Source organism: Lepisma saccharinum, chromosome 22 (genome assembly GCF_977018435.1).
Source record: "Lepisma saccharinum chromosome 22, izLepSacc3.1, whole genome shotgun sequence".
Classification (NCBI taxonomy): domain Eukaryota; kingdom Metazoa; phylum Arthropoda; class Insecta; order Zygentoma; family Lepismatidae; genus Lepisma; species Lepisma saccharinum.
In genome coordinates, this window is record NC_139250.1 from 20,692,280 (window position 1) to 20,708,753 (window position 16,474).

Here is a 16,474-nt window from a genome sequence, read left to right on the forward strand (position 1 = left end):
AACCATAAATTACAGATTCTAGAGTTTCCATGCACACAAAATTTGCAATTGAGATCGCCGTGTTATATGTGAGTGTTGGTTCTTTAAACTAGAACGAATCTGATGTACAAGTAAATTTGTAGGAATGAACTGTTCTAATAGAGTGTTTTCGTATTATATACGTATTTTCGTATGTATTTTCCAAGTGTTCATTTCACATTGAAAGATCTCCCAGCTCGGCAGGTTGGGTGAGGGTGGCATTTTGTAGGGGGGCCCTGGGCCTCACGGGCTGTTGAGCCACGGGTTATTATTGTATCTAATGATAATAATAAGTTGTATGAATTATGCCAATCATATTCTCGCTGTAGGAGCCTGCTTCTTCCCTGACATCTAATGCTGTTAAACAACCCACAGATTGAAAAAATAAAAAGTACGTTAAGTAGGACTGTTTTACAAATTTAATTAGATAATATTTATCATGTCTACACTTCACAAGAAAGCAAATTGTGCAACAGTACTAATCAAGCAAACAAATTTGGATTCAAAATCTCTGTATTGACTCATGAAGAGCTACTTTTTATTCACACTAATCTACACACAAACCACATCCCATAATCTGGAAAGTAGCAAAATTTTGAATATTTGACGCACACTGTTCATTCATAGCTTCACGGTAGTTCTACTTGCAGACATATTGAAATAGAAAGAAACCATTTCTTTAGCTTCGCCAATTGCAACAATTACATCAATTGTGTGGACATTGACAAGCTTCGGTCTCAACGTCACCAGTTAGAGCAATCACATCAATCATTATGCTAGCATTCTGTAATAAAATATTCACATATAAAGAACATGTTAAAAATGTTATTATGAATATATATACTTTCCATGTGGTCACTAATAGAGTGGTCCAAAATAGGGACACTAACATAATAGGGCCTACCAAAAGCAAAGTTATCAATGAAAAGATTGTTGCTAAACTTTTCTTTTCTTAGTAGATCCTAGACTATCAGGAAACAAGGTTGTTTGTGTAAAAAGGATATTAGGACTGGAAAAACATTTTTCTGGAAAACCAGTTAGGTAAAATGGGGCACTTGTATGAAATAATGATAATCCGAGGTCTAATGTAAAATGTTGTTGCAAAAAGTTTCTTTAAAGAACAATTGCCATAAACTGAAAAGACAGGAAGTATTATTGTGTTGTTTTTTCCTTTGAAACATCTACACTAACAAATACTCTCTTATAATCAATTTAAACACTTAATAAACAACATAATATCACAGATTTGTCCGAGAATAAGAGGATAGGCCTAGTAAGTAAAACATATTTTAATATTGGACGGTGGCATTCAAAGCGGGGACTACCCTCAACGTCCCCGTCTTAGCAGACAGTGAACGCTTCAAAACATGGCGTCTCTTCACACAGATGTAAGATAATCTATCAAGCAATATGTCAAAATCTAACATATAACAATCAATGCTGTACTTATCAAAACTGATTGTTCAAAAGTGGCTTGATAAGGCCCAATGGGGCAAAATCAAAAACAGTTTTCGCGAAAACTTTAAAAAAACAACAACTTTGTAGATAAAAGAAGGTCGGGCTGCTGCGTCCACGACTCGATTCAAATTGGCATATATACGGCCAGTAATGGTAGCAGTATATTACGTCCCAGGTAACAACATTAATCAGTGAGAAACCGAACGTCCCTATTTGACCAGCTGTCCCCGTTTTGGACGACTCTCCCTTACAAGATTTTCCTCTGAATACTTAATATTTTTTTAAATATTGAAGGAAGCAATAGAAAAAAAATGTCTTCCAATTCTGAATTGCTGGTTACTGCAAAAATTAAAATATTTGTGCTTGTAAAAGTAATTTAATATTATTATTCACCATAAACATCGTCAAAATTTTTTGCAGGGACGGACAGGCTGTTGGTATTAATTGAATAGTAGAAATAATAATAATGAAATAGCAATTTTTATAATAATAATAAAAATATCAATTTAGTAGGTACTCCCAGGCTGTAATGCATTAAATGCAATTAAGAAACATTATGAATATCACTCTCTCGAATAGTTAGACTAACTTACATTATAGGAAAGAAGAATATCTATACCGCGTTTGGTAGAACCTGTCCCCTTTCCCGCGCTAGGCGATCGCTGGCATCTGGGGAAAGGCAAAGCCAGGCTGCCAATTAAAATACGCAACGTCGGAACAGCGCCTACGTAAGCGCCTCTCTTCTGGCTTCCATTCGCTCCTCGCTGCCCAGCAGACGATTTTTTCCTCGTTTCTCATTGGCACCGAAACTGTCGAGCGATCCTTAGAGCGGGAAAGGGGACAGGTTCTACCAAACGCGGTATAATTGTGTACTGAAGGGCAATCATAATAAGTAAAGAATGTAATTCTTCTTTTATTTATAAAACAGCAACGGTAAACAAGAGTTGTGAAAGAATTCAGAACGGCAACTTTTATATTTATTACATGTTAAATCGTATGATTTATCTTGTATCTGTTTGCAAGTAGGGTTTATGCGATAACTGAAACAAATTTTTTTTTCAAACGGAAGGTGTTTTCTAAAGTGCGTATTTAGTTTCATATTTCGCACCTTTTTAGTGCATATTTTAGATATTTTAAGTGCATAACTATCCTGACCCTACTTATCACAAACCCTATAGTTAAACTCAAAACTTGAGCAAATATCCCACCTAACAATTTCCACTTCAAGGGCTGTGAAGAGAAGGAAATTATTGGGTAATTTCCATTATCTGAAGGCAGAACTAACTAACTACAGTGTCAATTAAACACTGGGAAATGAATCTCATTTGTATTTGATGTACTTACAGCCGGGAGGTTTCCAGCCTGGTATGCTGTCCTTGCAGGGTATGGTTCTTTCACATCTGAAAATAAAACAAATTTTAAAATGGTGTTCATGGAATATTCCAAGTATCGTATCGTACCCAAGGTATTGGGTAAGAAGTGTCAAGTCTTAACATAGCAGAGAAAGGAATGCTGAATAAACTGTAATAAAATCCATGTCACAGTATTATTTGCATAGGTATTAGGCAAGTTTTACATGATTCTGATGAGAGCTATGTTGTTTGCAGGTTATAATTCAAGATGCAAACATTTTTTGAAAGAAGAGGCATTTCAAGACACATCAAATCTAAATCTCTTGTTTCTGAATTTAAGCTGAGGTTCTCAAAACTGTCAGAATTTGACCTGATGTCTGTTGAGAATGAGACTGAGTTTCAGTGGGTACTGGACAGTAAGCACAGCTTTGGGTACCTGAGTTTGAAGGGAAACAATGATTTTGAGCTGGAATTGTATTGCAAGAAAAGAAGAGTTGTGGGGTACTTTGTGAATTTTTATTATTCTGAAGATTTTTTTTTTTCCAGCAGACCTATACATCAAATTTGATGTTGTAAAGCTCGATGGTACAGATTATCCGGCAAATTCAAATATAAGATTGGTAGATAATTTTGTGCCACATCTGTTCTTTGAAATTGAGATCAGAAAACATGGTGTTGTTATAAACAGAGTGGTTTACCCCGGCATTACCTCTACAGCTTTGGCCACACTAAAATTATCCAAAACCGAGGCATCATACTACAAAATAGGTGGATTTGAGGCTGGTGATAAAATATTATCTAAAAGCCACACAGTGCTGTTCCCCATGCGCCTGTTGCCAGGATTCTTCTCAGATTACAAAGATATTATGTGGAAGGGTGGTTTAAGAATTACATTTAGAAGAGCTGCCAATGATAATAATGCTTTGATGAGGTACAGTACATTAAACTCTACCGGGGAAGCTCTGCCTAATACCCTACCTGATGAGGGCAAGTGCCTTATTCAGACTATGGAGCTAAGAATTCCAGTTGTTGAATATGAAGCCAGTTATGCTCTTAAATACAAAGCAGATATTCTAAAAAATCCACAGGTGCCTTTACAATTTTATACATATCAATGTGTACAGAAGCCTGCCACTGGTGCCTATTATGAATTTGATGCTACAAATTCATTCTCCAGTATACAATATGACATGCCAGAATTTGTGGTGGTACTGTTTCAGACTGGAAGACACAATAATCAAGAAAAAAATTCAAGTAAATTTGATAACTGCAACATCAAAAACATATATCTTAAAAATGGCAGAAATGAGGTGTTTCCTAGAGAAAATTATAATTTAGACATGTCCAAGGATGATTTTCTGAAATTATATGAAGCATTTACAGCATACAAAAGGGTCACTACTGGCAATACTGACATGTATTACACACCAGATGAATTTAAAACACAGAGACCCATGTTTGTCATCAACACTTCAAAAAGAAAACAAGTTGTGGTTAATGACAGGACAAACATTAAAATTATCTGTGAATTCCACGATACACTTCCTGATGACACCATATGTAGTGTTATTCTTATAGGTGAAAAATCATATGTTTATGATGTAAGAAATGAGAGAGTCACAGAGCAATTCTAGAAGGCCTCTGCATATTACCGGACCGGAAGTAAATATAAGTGGGTGTGGGTGGGTGAGGGTGGCTTTTATAAGCATTTTTGGCTTAGTTTTAAGTATAGGCAAAACAATATCAAGAGGGCCATATTTTTGACAAGCTTATGGACAACAATCTGGCAGATGTAGCTTTTACACACATGCGCAAATCTGTCTGAGGGGGGTTCTTCATTTGTACACTAGAATTCAAGATTCTTGGGATTTTGACAGAATAACACACTGTAAACAATAAGATCATATGGGTACTTGACATAATTTTAAGTGTGGGCAAATCTATCTCTTGAGGGTTCTTCATTTCTACACTAGGATTCAGAATTCTTGGGGATTGAGAGCATAGCACACTTGAGAAATTGGGGCATATGGGCATCTTGGCATAGTTTTAAGTGTAGCCAAATCGGGCTGTTTGTCCTCCTCCGTAGTCGAGCGGGTTAAGGCGTTCACTCGTCTTGAGATCGTTCGCTGCGGGACGGCGTAGGTTCGAATCCGGCTCTGGTCGGAATTTATTCGGCCTACGTATAGGGCCGGTGGCAACCCACCATCGTGAGGAAATTGGGAAGCTCCGAGTGAGTGAGCGTAACCCGGTCGAGAAGACCTACAACAACGGCTGGGGGTTCGTCGGGCTGATCACCCGTCACCCCAACACTGGTCTGAGACCTCCACGCTATAACAGGTGACGGCGGAACAGTGTGGGAGGGAGACCAGCAGTCGGTAGGTAAGCCAAGGCCCGCCAAGGTGCTGTAGAGCTGTGGGGTTATGTTAAATCGGGCTGTTTAATCAAATAACCTCTTCATTTGTACGCTATGTGTGTCCTCATCATTGTATTTTATACTACTAATATGAACCATTCCTCCTATTTATGCTTTTCAAACAGGTGAACCTTTTCTCCTGCACTCTGTAACTTTTCATGTAATTTGGGTTTGATTTTGTACGAAATTTTTAAATGTTCCTACTGTTCAACCACGGAAGATGAGACTAGCTCAAGAGGATGAATCTACGCACAATAGGGAAAGTGGGTAGAAACATGTATGAAGTATTGCTCTAGATTTTAGATCAGTATTAAGTATCTATGCATTTGGTTGTTTTATTATCACTAGTTTTGTTGTGTTTGTGTTGTCTTTTATAACTTGTAACTCCCCCTCTTAACATATTTGATCATAACGTTACTATGTGAAACTTCAGAGCAGATGATTTTCATGGAACCTGTATCCCTCATTCATTTCACCAGTGTCTTGCCACTTGAGTTATCCACTCAACGGATGCGCCACTGTGTCGGTGTTTGGAACTAAGGCAGCTAGACTCTTCCAAACATATACGTGACAGCAAATCAGGTGGTAAAGGCGCCCCTAACAGTATCAAGGCGTGGTTAAGCCTAACGGTCGCCGCCGGTTAGCTAACAAATCGTCCAGTGAGAATGTAAAATGTTCTACGTCCAATTTCTCATGTTTTCAGGAGAGCCCTTTAAAGTTTGACATGATATATTTATTGAACCTTTGTCACCATTGCGCTGAAAGTTTTTATCTCTAAAAATGAGTACCTACTTGTTTTGTTGAGAACTTATGCTGTAATTGCGAATTGAAATTTCAGATAGAACAATTGTACGCAACACCAGCAATGATTTGAGTGTGCCCGTGTTCTATCTACCAGATAGAACACTGCATTCTGGAAATGGGATGGAGATGAAACGATTTCATTATAAATTTGTCATTTGGTAGGAAAGTAAAATAAATAATTCATATTTTTGGAAATCAATGAGCTACTCTAATTCCATTACTATTCCAAATTTTTGTCTGGTAACAACAAAAGTAAAAACCGAAGAGCACTACTATTGCTAAGCAGCTCCCACAAGTGACAGGTTACAATGCAAGTGGTTTATGGTGCTTGTGGTTGGTTGAGGGCAGTGGCGTGGCGTGACTTTTTCAAAAGTGTTAACGGCTATCAGTACGACAATTATGCCTGCTAGGTGTTATCACTCCCCCCCCCGGTAAAGAAAACATGTCTTCGAGGTAGATATTTGTTCATTTCGTTCTTGTTTTGCAATCAGCACAGTGATTTAGCCACAAACACTCCTAGAAAGAACTACCACTTATGAGACATTACCACGAAAATCCAATAAATAGTGGTAGAGCCTTGTCAATTCCCCATCTGTCTCCGTTTCTTTGCAATGAGGTGCGAAGGGGAAGAAGAAGAACCACACTTTTCTCGGGTCAGTTTGACGTTTGTGTGGTGAACACTGAGCAGCCACAAAGGAAAGCACCCAGCTGTACGTACTACTGTTGCCAACTTAGTATTTTGGAGCAAGGTTTGTCAAAATCACGAATCACACCAAGGAACTATATTTTCGTCAATTACCTAACTGGTCTCAGTTGTAGTTCAGTCCAGCCTTGGTTCTGCAGTCTACCTCTAGTTGCTTCATAGAAATTGTATTCCTATTTTAGGCGGAATTTAGCTCTTTTATGCCAATTCGATGTGACAACACTGGCTGATCCGGTAGGTCTGAACAGTAACAGGGCCCCTTAACAGGCATATGAATAACCGCGTAGAACACTATACACCAAAGTCCTTCCCGCTCTTTCCTTGCATTGGCGTCCTCTTCTCCCTTGTTGCCTCTTCAGGGTAGCGGAACGGCCTCCCTCTTCGCTTCTGTCGGCTGCACAAAAAATGTCCTAGGCGATATCTACTCGACGGCAACGGTGTTCATTAACGTATTTAACAATGTTGTCATTTTTTTAAACAACTTTTTAATTCTTTACATTTTGCTGTTACCTGCGGTAACACCAGCTACATGCACGCCACGCCTCTGGTCGAGGGAAATTGTCTTAAGGTTTCATTGGCTGTTGGAGTTTGCACTCTCGTGGCTGCTTCCAAATTCTGCACATGTACCAAAAAGACACTCAATATAGTATATAATATGTATTGTATGTAGGCATCAGACGATAGCAGAGATGAAACAATTACATTCTAAGTAGACCACAGCCAAAATATCTCGATTTATTTACAATTTGGAGATGGGTCATTCCACGTCAAATCATCCAGGCCATGTCATCCACCATCTCCGATTTTGATGAAATTGGGTATACTTATAGAACTTTTAATTCTAATTACAAAAATTACAACTTTTTTGAGTTTGGTCAAGGGGTTCAGAAATTACGCGGTTTTTAAAAATCTCCATGTACGCCACTTGCGGCTCCGCTTTGAATGACACGCATTAGGTTATAATTGATCGTATCTTCTCTCAGGTTTGCCGTAGAAACTTCAAGTTCGTTTTCTTTTACTCAGGATAGCGTAAGCTTTCATTTAAAAAAAGGTTTCATATCAGTGTATCAATAATCATGTATTTTATGTATAGTTTCATGTATTTTTTTAGAAAAATAAATGACTAACTTCAAGAGCGAATTTCGTGCAATGCCCCCCTTCAATTTCCCCAAATTTATATACAGGTAGCTCAGAGTGTGTACTAATGCTTGATGGAAAAATTGGGATGGGCGGTTCAGAGACAGGGTGATAAAAAATAATTTGCATTAAAAGTTAATCTTATTAAAAATGCTTATATATTTAGCACAAAGTCTGAAGTACATTATGTTTTGAGGTATAATATTCAAAATACCGTGGTCAGCATACAATTGATTTCTTAATTATAATCGTTCAAGCAAAGTTGACTCTGTGTTTCATCATTTATTTGCAGTAGTAATGTAAGTATATGAAGACATATTATGTACTATAAATGCAATTTGAAATTTTTACACAAATCAAACTGCTATGTGTACAAATAAAACTGCTATGTTTACAACACTGTAAGTATTTCACAGAAACTGTAAAGTAACTCAGTTACTTTCAAAGTACCAGTAACTGTAACTAAGTTACCTTTTAAATGAATATCTGTAACTCGGTTACTTGTAAAAAGTAACTTACCGAACACTGTAAATAGCCTGTAGCCTGAGTTCAAAACAGTACATATTTAATCTTCCTGGTGCTGTTATATAGTACTTTGCAATCGCTGACATATTGTACTGCGGGTTGTTGTCATTTCATCTAACGTGATTAATAAGAAATTTATGCCTCTAATACTATTTCTACGGAATTGGTACTTCATTGCTGCACTTGTTACTTGATACTGTAGATGTCTATACAAGTCTTCTAAGTGTTCCAACTACCCCATCACAAGGTGATTTTCTGTGATATGTGGCAAAGAAAGCTAAATTTGTAAAAACTTCATTCAGCAGAAATGTGTATTATTAATTCTTACTTCATATTACGTATCCCCGTGAAGAGTAGCAAAAAAAAACTCCATATTGAGATAAAATGCACAAAAACAACGTTCTAAAAAAAATACATGAAACTATACATAAAATACATGATTATTGAAACATTGATCTGAAATCTTATTTAAATGAAAGCTTACACTATCTTGAGTAAAAGAAAACAAACTTGAAGTTTCAACGGTAAACCTGAGAGAAGATGCTATCATTTATAACCTAATGCGTGTCATGCAAAGCGGAGCCGCAAGTGGGGTACACGGAGATTTTTAAAAACGCTTAACTTCTGAACCCCTAGACCAATCTAAAAAGAGTTGTCATTTTTGTAATCAGCATCAAAAGTTCTATAAGTGTACCCAATTTCATCAAAATCGGAAATACCAGACTGACGACGATTGAACTTTGACTGGATCAAAACTTGAGCACTAGTGTAGATAACTGAGCGTTGCTTCAGCACTAGATGTAAATAAAGCCTAAGGGTATGACCACAATGGATCTGCTTTTAGGCAAACTTTTACACTGGGGAACAAACAATAGAATGTAAATAAGTGGGAGTGGTCACACTGTCAGCTAGTTACCATAGAGTACCCACTATCAATAGTTGGAAAATGGCTGCTTTAAAAGGGGCTGCATCCTCTTGGTCAATAAACAGGCATTGAAATCGTAGTCCCATTGCCGGCTGCAAAATGGTGAAGGGTCTCATTTCAATGGACTCAGCTCAAATTAGGGTGGGGATCTTCTTTCGGTGACAGTCACATAGGCACCAAATGTAACTTGTCAGGATGGATGTGGCCCATGGTTCATAATTTGGATGGCCTTGCTCCATATTGAAAACTAAATTCACCGTTCATTATAAATAATTTTTACTTGTATTTTTGGTCAATTTTAGTCCTTAATAATTTTAATTTGCATAAATCTATAACTCCTTTAAATAGACAGATGTGAGATGAATATTAACAATATCAATAATATAAAATTGAAATTAAACTTACATTCTTTATAGATTTCATTGACTGCTGCAAAATCACTGATATCATTTAAAATAACTGTCACTTTTACAACTGGAAGAGAAAATACAATTGCTAGAAGGTTATTTTTAATAAACATTTTAAAATATTTTATTAATTACTTAAAATCATAATTCTATCCTTACGTTATACAGGGTGTCATTTTAATGGCGCCAACGGACCACAGATTCGTATAGAGGACATTAAAACAAACAACTTTTCTCAGTAACATTTCTCCCGTTGGTGCGTCGATTCGACGCTATAGCCGTTCAAAAAAGACCGTTTTGCCGCCTGGATGCTGGCAACCTAACACAACATTTGATCGTATCTGTGACGTCATTTCCCGCTGCGAAACAGTTAATGGCAGGGTTGCAAGGAACACAAATTATCTGAAAAATGACAAACTACCAACCACATTATTAGCTGTAAAACGAAGCGAGAAACGCCTCCAGTAGACCAAACATCATAGCCTACCAGCCAGAAGATCAGCAGTCATCTCAGTGGAAGGGGGAAGTGAACTAACGATATGAGAAATTGTAAATGAAGTGTCAATGTCGGATTTTGTCTCAGCTTACATGTCAAATATGAACCATAATTAATTTTATTGGACTTACAGCTTACATGTGGCTGTTTACGCCCAGCTACATGTCAAATATTTGCAAATCTCGTTGCAAGATTGATATCTACAGGTTTGTGTCCAGATGCCTTGTAATACTTTTGTGCTGATAACGGAAGTAACCGAGGTTCACGTTGTTACATTACGGCTAAAACACGTACAACCACAGTAACAATGTAATGATGAATCAGTAGCGAATATACTGCCCCGTTCAAGATTGCAAACTATTACATGTGTATCCGGTGCATAGATAAACACAGTCGTCGGAGAGCTTGTATTACTACTACTTATATCCCTTTATTTTCAATAATTTTTGTCACTTGCCTCATAAAACCCTGGATATACATTACATTATGTGTTACTTACTTTTGGAATTTTTATTTCAATTTTGTAAACTGTTCAGTGTGTCACAGACAACTAGTATCAGAAGAACGAAGTAGATAGACTAAATTGTAGATGCCAACTTGGTAACTAGATTTGCAAATATATGACATGTAAGCTGAGACAAAATTTGATATGACCACTTCCACTTGGTTGATTGATTGATTCATTCATTCATTTATTTGGCACTTTCACTTGAATTCTATTTTCTTTCTACCATTTTTCGTATCGTTTGTTTACTTCCTGTTAGGTTACAGAATGTGTTTTCTTGTTTTGTTTTACGGTGCATAATGTGGCTGATTTAAGCTATGTCATTTTTCACAGAATATGTATGTTCCTGGCAACCCTGGAACGCATCGCTTTACGACGGGATATGACGTCACAAATGCAATCAAATGTTGTGTGTGGTTGCCAGCATTCAGGCGGCAAAACAGGCTTTTTTGAACGACTGTAGCGCCGAAACGATGTGCCAACGAGAAAAATGTTACTGAGAAAAGTTGTTTGTTTTTATGTCCTCTATACCTTTCCCTGGTCCGTGGGCGCCATTAAAATGACACCCTGTATATAAGCTGCTTAGAAATATATCCAGTATGTTCCAGAATATATTAACACGTTCAGGATTTAATATATCAGTGATTAAAAGACCTGTCTCTCCTACAAATTCTAGTATCTGTTTCTATAATCTATTAACTCCATAGATCCAGTGTGGAGTTTTCTTTTTCACAAATGGAGTAAGCCACCATCTTTAAAATTTAATGTAACAGAAAACATCAAGAGACTTTGTGAAAACAATGATGAATTTGAATTACCTGATGATATTTGGGATTCATAATTAAAAAAAAAAAAATCTAAAATAAAAATAAAATAGACTGCTTTTTTCACAGTTAAGTTGCTATATTACAACAATGTAACATTGACAACATCCATTATATAACAGATTCTTTTTGTTTAAAAATTACTAACCATTGTTATAACTGTATCTTTAGTCAAAATGAAAATAAATGTCTGATGAAAGGAGCGTGTGTTCTCCTGAAACGTCACAAAGAAAAAACTGTTTTCTTATGCTTGTAGTAATAACCGTAAACTACAGGAAAATAATTCTATTAACTTAGTTAAAGTAAATTATTTTTCGACAAGTGCCCAATAGTAATGAAAATTTCCAATGTACCTGGACTAGATATTAAGAGAAATTACATAGAGATGTAAGTTGTGGAAATTGTGAGTTAAGACAGAGGGTGGATCGGTAACACATTGTATTATTACGATAGTGGGTGAGTGGCTACAACAACATACAGTGACATCAAGGGTTCGAACCATGAATAACGCATGAATGTGTGTGTTATGTTCATCTGTCTTGATGAAAATGTAAAATAGAGTGTGCCGTATAGAATCCACTAGAACTCCATAACATTTCAATTAATTAATCTATTAAAACTTATCAAAGTGATTAGATGTCTTGGGTTCAATCAACTCATAGTTTATTACATTTTTTCGTTGTGTTATAAGCTGGAGCGATGGATGTGCAAATTGGGAGGATGTTTGTTTGATTGATTGATTGATTGATTTAGTTTATTTTACTTCGCGTTTTGTGCCTCTTGGCTAATTTGCGAAGATGGGGATGAGTGATGAAATGATGAAATTGATGAATGGACATTCACAAACAACCAAACCCGAGCGGGATTCGAACCCGGGACCCTTGGCGTCGCAGCGCGATGTGCTAACCACTCGGCCACAGGGTCGGGCGATGTTTGTTTGAACCTTGGGGCTAGCTGAGGGGGATGGTCCTATATATTAACATGAATACAATGGAACAGATAGGGGATGCTTTGCATAATTTTTGCTAGATGGAAGATACCATCCTCCCATATGCCCCTCCACTTCGAGCACTGGTTATAAGAAAATGGCAATTTGACTCATTTTTCATGTAATTGAATTTTAATCAACATTCACAGCAAATGAAGATTTACTTCCATACACATTGTTCTCCGCACACGATAAATACAGGATGATTCAAAAGTCTCTTGACATTTTCCTTATATTGCTAATGAATGGCGTTTTCCATCAAGATGGTACACCACCCCATTTCGCCAGAATCGTTCCGGACTACCTCGCTGACACCTTCCCCAATAGGTGGATCGGCCGTGACTCACCAAGACTTTGGGCGGCTCGCTCTCCAGACCTCACTCCCCTAGACTTTTGTTTTCTGTTTCATTAGCTAAGTCTAGGGTGTACCAAGTAAAAATCAACACCATAGAGCAACTGACACAGCGAGTAGTTGCAGCAACAGGGGAGATCACGTTCCTATTTGTTCCGGTCTACGCAAGGGAGATTGGGCCGGATCCTGTGGCCGAGTGGTTAGCACATCGCGCCAAGGGTCCCGGATTCGAATCCCGCTCGGGTTTGGTTGTTTGTGAATGTCCATTCATCAATTTCATCATTTCATCACTCGTCCCCATCTTCGCAAATTAGCCAAGAGGCACAAAACGCGAAGTAAAATAAACTAAATCAGTCAATCAATCAATCAAAGCAAGAGAGATTGGTGCTATGCCTAGACTTACGGGGCCACCACATTGAAATGTACTGAATTTGTCTTCTACTCTAGATTATACGTTTCAGCAGTACTGTCAATTTTGTGAATAGCATGCTTTTGGACTAAAATGTCAAGAGGCGTTTGAATCACCCTGTAGATATAAACGAACCTACTCATAAGAATTAAATGAGCTGAAGTCACATACAAGACATATGTTAGAATTGCATGAAAGGAAGTTGCATTGAGTGCTGGACTCACAGTCTTGTCATTTACGGTTCCAAGTTAGAGTCTTTGCGTGGGCATGGGTGTTCCTTATAAAGCAAACATTCTAATTACTGTTAGGTTCATGATTGTAAGATTGGCATACCTTTATCATATGAGCTGCCCGCTGCCTTCAAAATATGTCCTATGTTATCTAAAGCTTGACGAGCTTCTGCCTCAGTGCCACCCTCCACCAATTTCATAGTTTCCTTCATCAGTCCAAGAGTGCCAGATATATAAATCGTGTCATTTACTTGAACGGCTTGGCTGAAATTGTGTGAAAGGTGTCTTACAATATATTTCGATTGACTGGAATTTGACTATTTGTACACATCATTTCATATGGGGACATACTCTATGCTAACAATGAAGCATTACTATATTACTAAACGCACGGCCATGAAATTAGGCGGGTGGCAGAAGTTCGCGATGTTGCCACTTCGGAGCACAACCCCTTGTATTCGGAGGTTTAAGAGAATGAAAGATCTCGTTGTAGAGTTGGTCTTTGTAATCCATGTAATACAAACTGACAGTATTTGCTCGAAAGGTCAGGGATGACACAAAAGTGCCCTGGAGAGAGGTCGGTCTGACGCTCGAACTAGGCATCGTAGCTTGGTCGACGTTGCCACACAGTGCGCGGGAGCCTGCGACTTTTGTCCCGTTCTCGCTTTGCATATGTGGCACCCGCGCAATTCTGTCCAACCGCCTATTTTCATAGCTTTGCGTTTGGTTAAAGAAAGTGCGGGGTTGGAAAGAGCAGACCTATAGATAGATATTTTGGCTCCCTACGCAGGATTGTGGTTCCCCTCCCGCCACTACCAAGCACCGATATTTTATGTGCGTTCTTCGATATTTTCTCTTATGCCTTATGGTTTACGATATTTACATCTTACATGTTTTGAAATGAGGAAACAATGAAAAAGTCATTAAAAAATATGTTATATTTAAAGATCTGTAAAAGTCTGCGAATGGCAACAATTTCTTAAAACTAACAAGAATTAACAACGGCATGGAGTAGCCAGGATTTTAATTTTCGGAAAGAGATCGCAGAAAAAAATATTTCTGGACAAGTTGAGAATGTCAGTAATTAAGTAAGTATATATCTATATAATGGGGCAAGTCCGCAACTTCTTATCAACCCCTTAAATCAAAAGGGATTATGATAGAGATATTTTCGTGACGTGGTCGAACAGGGAATATCATGTACCGAGTTGAATTGTGAAATCTATTTTCACGTGGTGATCCCCCCCCCCCCAACTCTGCAAAAGAAGTGTCTAGGTTTACCATCACTTGATATTCTTCAATGGAAGCACATTGTATGCTTTCCTTCTCCCCTTACCTCTGCCAAGTGTAAATTTCTTCGTCGTATTATTTGACTTTGCTGTCTCTATTTTTCCTTTTAAAAAAACCTTTTGAATGGCACCCTCTGTGCATGGCGTCCTAGGCTTCAGCCCTCCCCCCCTCCCCAAGCCACCACTTGCTACGGGTCTGACAAAGAAAACCCTTGTGTCGAATATGTACCCAAATGCATAATGCTCCCACCTTTGAAGTTAAAGGGGGATGGTAAAATACTATTAGTGTTGGATTTTAATGTTATACACTCCCCTACCCTTTACTGCAAGCACTGCATCCCCTCCACACTTCTAGATAAAATATTCTGCAACTGTATTCTATCTCATCAAGACTACAATTTATACATGTCACATGTTTGATTTTCAGTGGACGTACAGTGGGATCCATGAGTATTACCGTGCAAATTGTTCATGACTATTTTCATTAATTTTTCTCTTACACCCTATGTGTTCTTAAGCGATGAATTTTTATGTATGCTGGTGCAGAAGTAGTCAACAGCTTGTTTTGAGTGTTATTTTAATTCTTGAAGCTCTTATTGGGTCAAATAAGGTGCGCGAACATGGTGATGGACAATTTGCAGGGTAATACTCATGGATTCCACTGTACATTTCATACTGGTTCAGATTCAACTTTAAACTATAGATCAAGTTCTGATTAGCCAAGTTTCACCATGAGTCACTTTTCTAACTATCTCAAGATCGAGATGCAACCTCCCCCCACCTCGCCCCTCTATTGGGAGTTCCAGGATTAATAACAAAACAGAATAACTAAGCCTTTCACATTTCATTCTGTTATAACAGAACAGGATGAAATGTGATGAAATTAAGGAAAAGAGTTGTACCTGATATTAATTTATCTAATGATTTCATTTTTTTAATTTGATAGACACCACAAAGTAGGCTGCTACATAATTCTGAGATCAGTTCATTGTGAATATTTTAATACAATCTGATGTCTAGAACCTTACATTTTGTGTGTGAAATGTCACACACGTAACGCTGGAATGCCCCATTAACGAAAAGTATGAATTTTCTTTTAAAAGTACTATTCTAGGAAGAGTAAGTTACACTTACTTGTATGGAGCTAATGATTTAGCTGCATGAGGTGAGTTGATAACTCTTCTTATGGTCTTGGACATGTTTCCCTCCATATTTAGAATTCTGCTGCAGACGAAGTTATTATTTTGGCTATAGATTTCAAGGATAATGGCGCTGGTTTTTTTTTAAAAAAATGCCTTTGTGTTGTATGTTCTTCGAAAAATACGCACTTTTAATATTATGCTCGGGCAGCTTGTTAACTTCATATAAGAAATTCTACAAATAACACAGACTTTTCTTTTAAGTAAAATTATGTTAATAGTTAAACTTGATAACAATAATCTGAGAAGATATCGATACTTGCTTTACATCTGACATACAAATTACAAAACATTTTACATGAGCATAATAATGCAAGTTCAAATCATGTACTGTGTTTTTAGTGCGTTTAACTCGGATCGTGGTGAGTACGTAAAGGGATCACTCTGCCTCCACTTCACAGACTCCTAAAATTAGACCGGATAAACATATCCTCTTCATT

The 16,474-nt window shown here is 37.5% G+C and overlaps 1 protein-coding gene across 1 annotated transcript; it reads right to left on the minus strand.

Annotated features, from left to right (window-relative positions):
* Nucleotides 1-526: 526 nt before the first annotated feature.
* On the minus strand, nucleotides 527-16,102 carry LOC146004703 (rutC family protein UK114-like). Its single transcript, XM_083143655.1, has 5 exons — nucleotides 15,970-16,102; nucleotides 13,650-13,810; nucleotides 9,741-9,809; nucleotides 2,821-2,876; nucleotides 527-802 (listed from the first exon to the last, which is right to left on the minus strand). Exons 1-5 carry the CDS (start codon nucleotides 16,044-16,046, stop codon nucleotides 725-727), a joined length of 441 nt encoding a protein of 146 aa, XP_082999781.1. The 5' UTR covers nucleotides 16,047-16,102; the 3' UTR covers nucleotides 527-724.
* Between the last annotated feature and the right edge of the window lie 372 nt (nucleotides 16,103-16,474).

What these genes read in the sequence shown, in the direction of transcription:
- LOC146004703 (XM_083143655.1), bottom strand. Translation starts at nt 16,046, where the DNA reads ATGGAGGGAAACATGTCCAAGACCATAAGAAGAGTTATCAACTCACCT. An exon ending in GGGCAGCTCATATGATAAAG is followed by an intron (nt 9,810 to 13,649) that starts GTATGCCAATCT and finishes TTTCTCTTCCAG; the next exon opens with TTGTAAAAGTGACAGTTATT. An exon ending in AGGCTGGAAACCTCCCGGCT is followed by an intron (nt 803 to 2,820) that starts GTAAGTACATCA and finishes ATTTTATTACAG; the next exon opens with AATGCTAGCATAATGATTGA.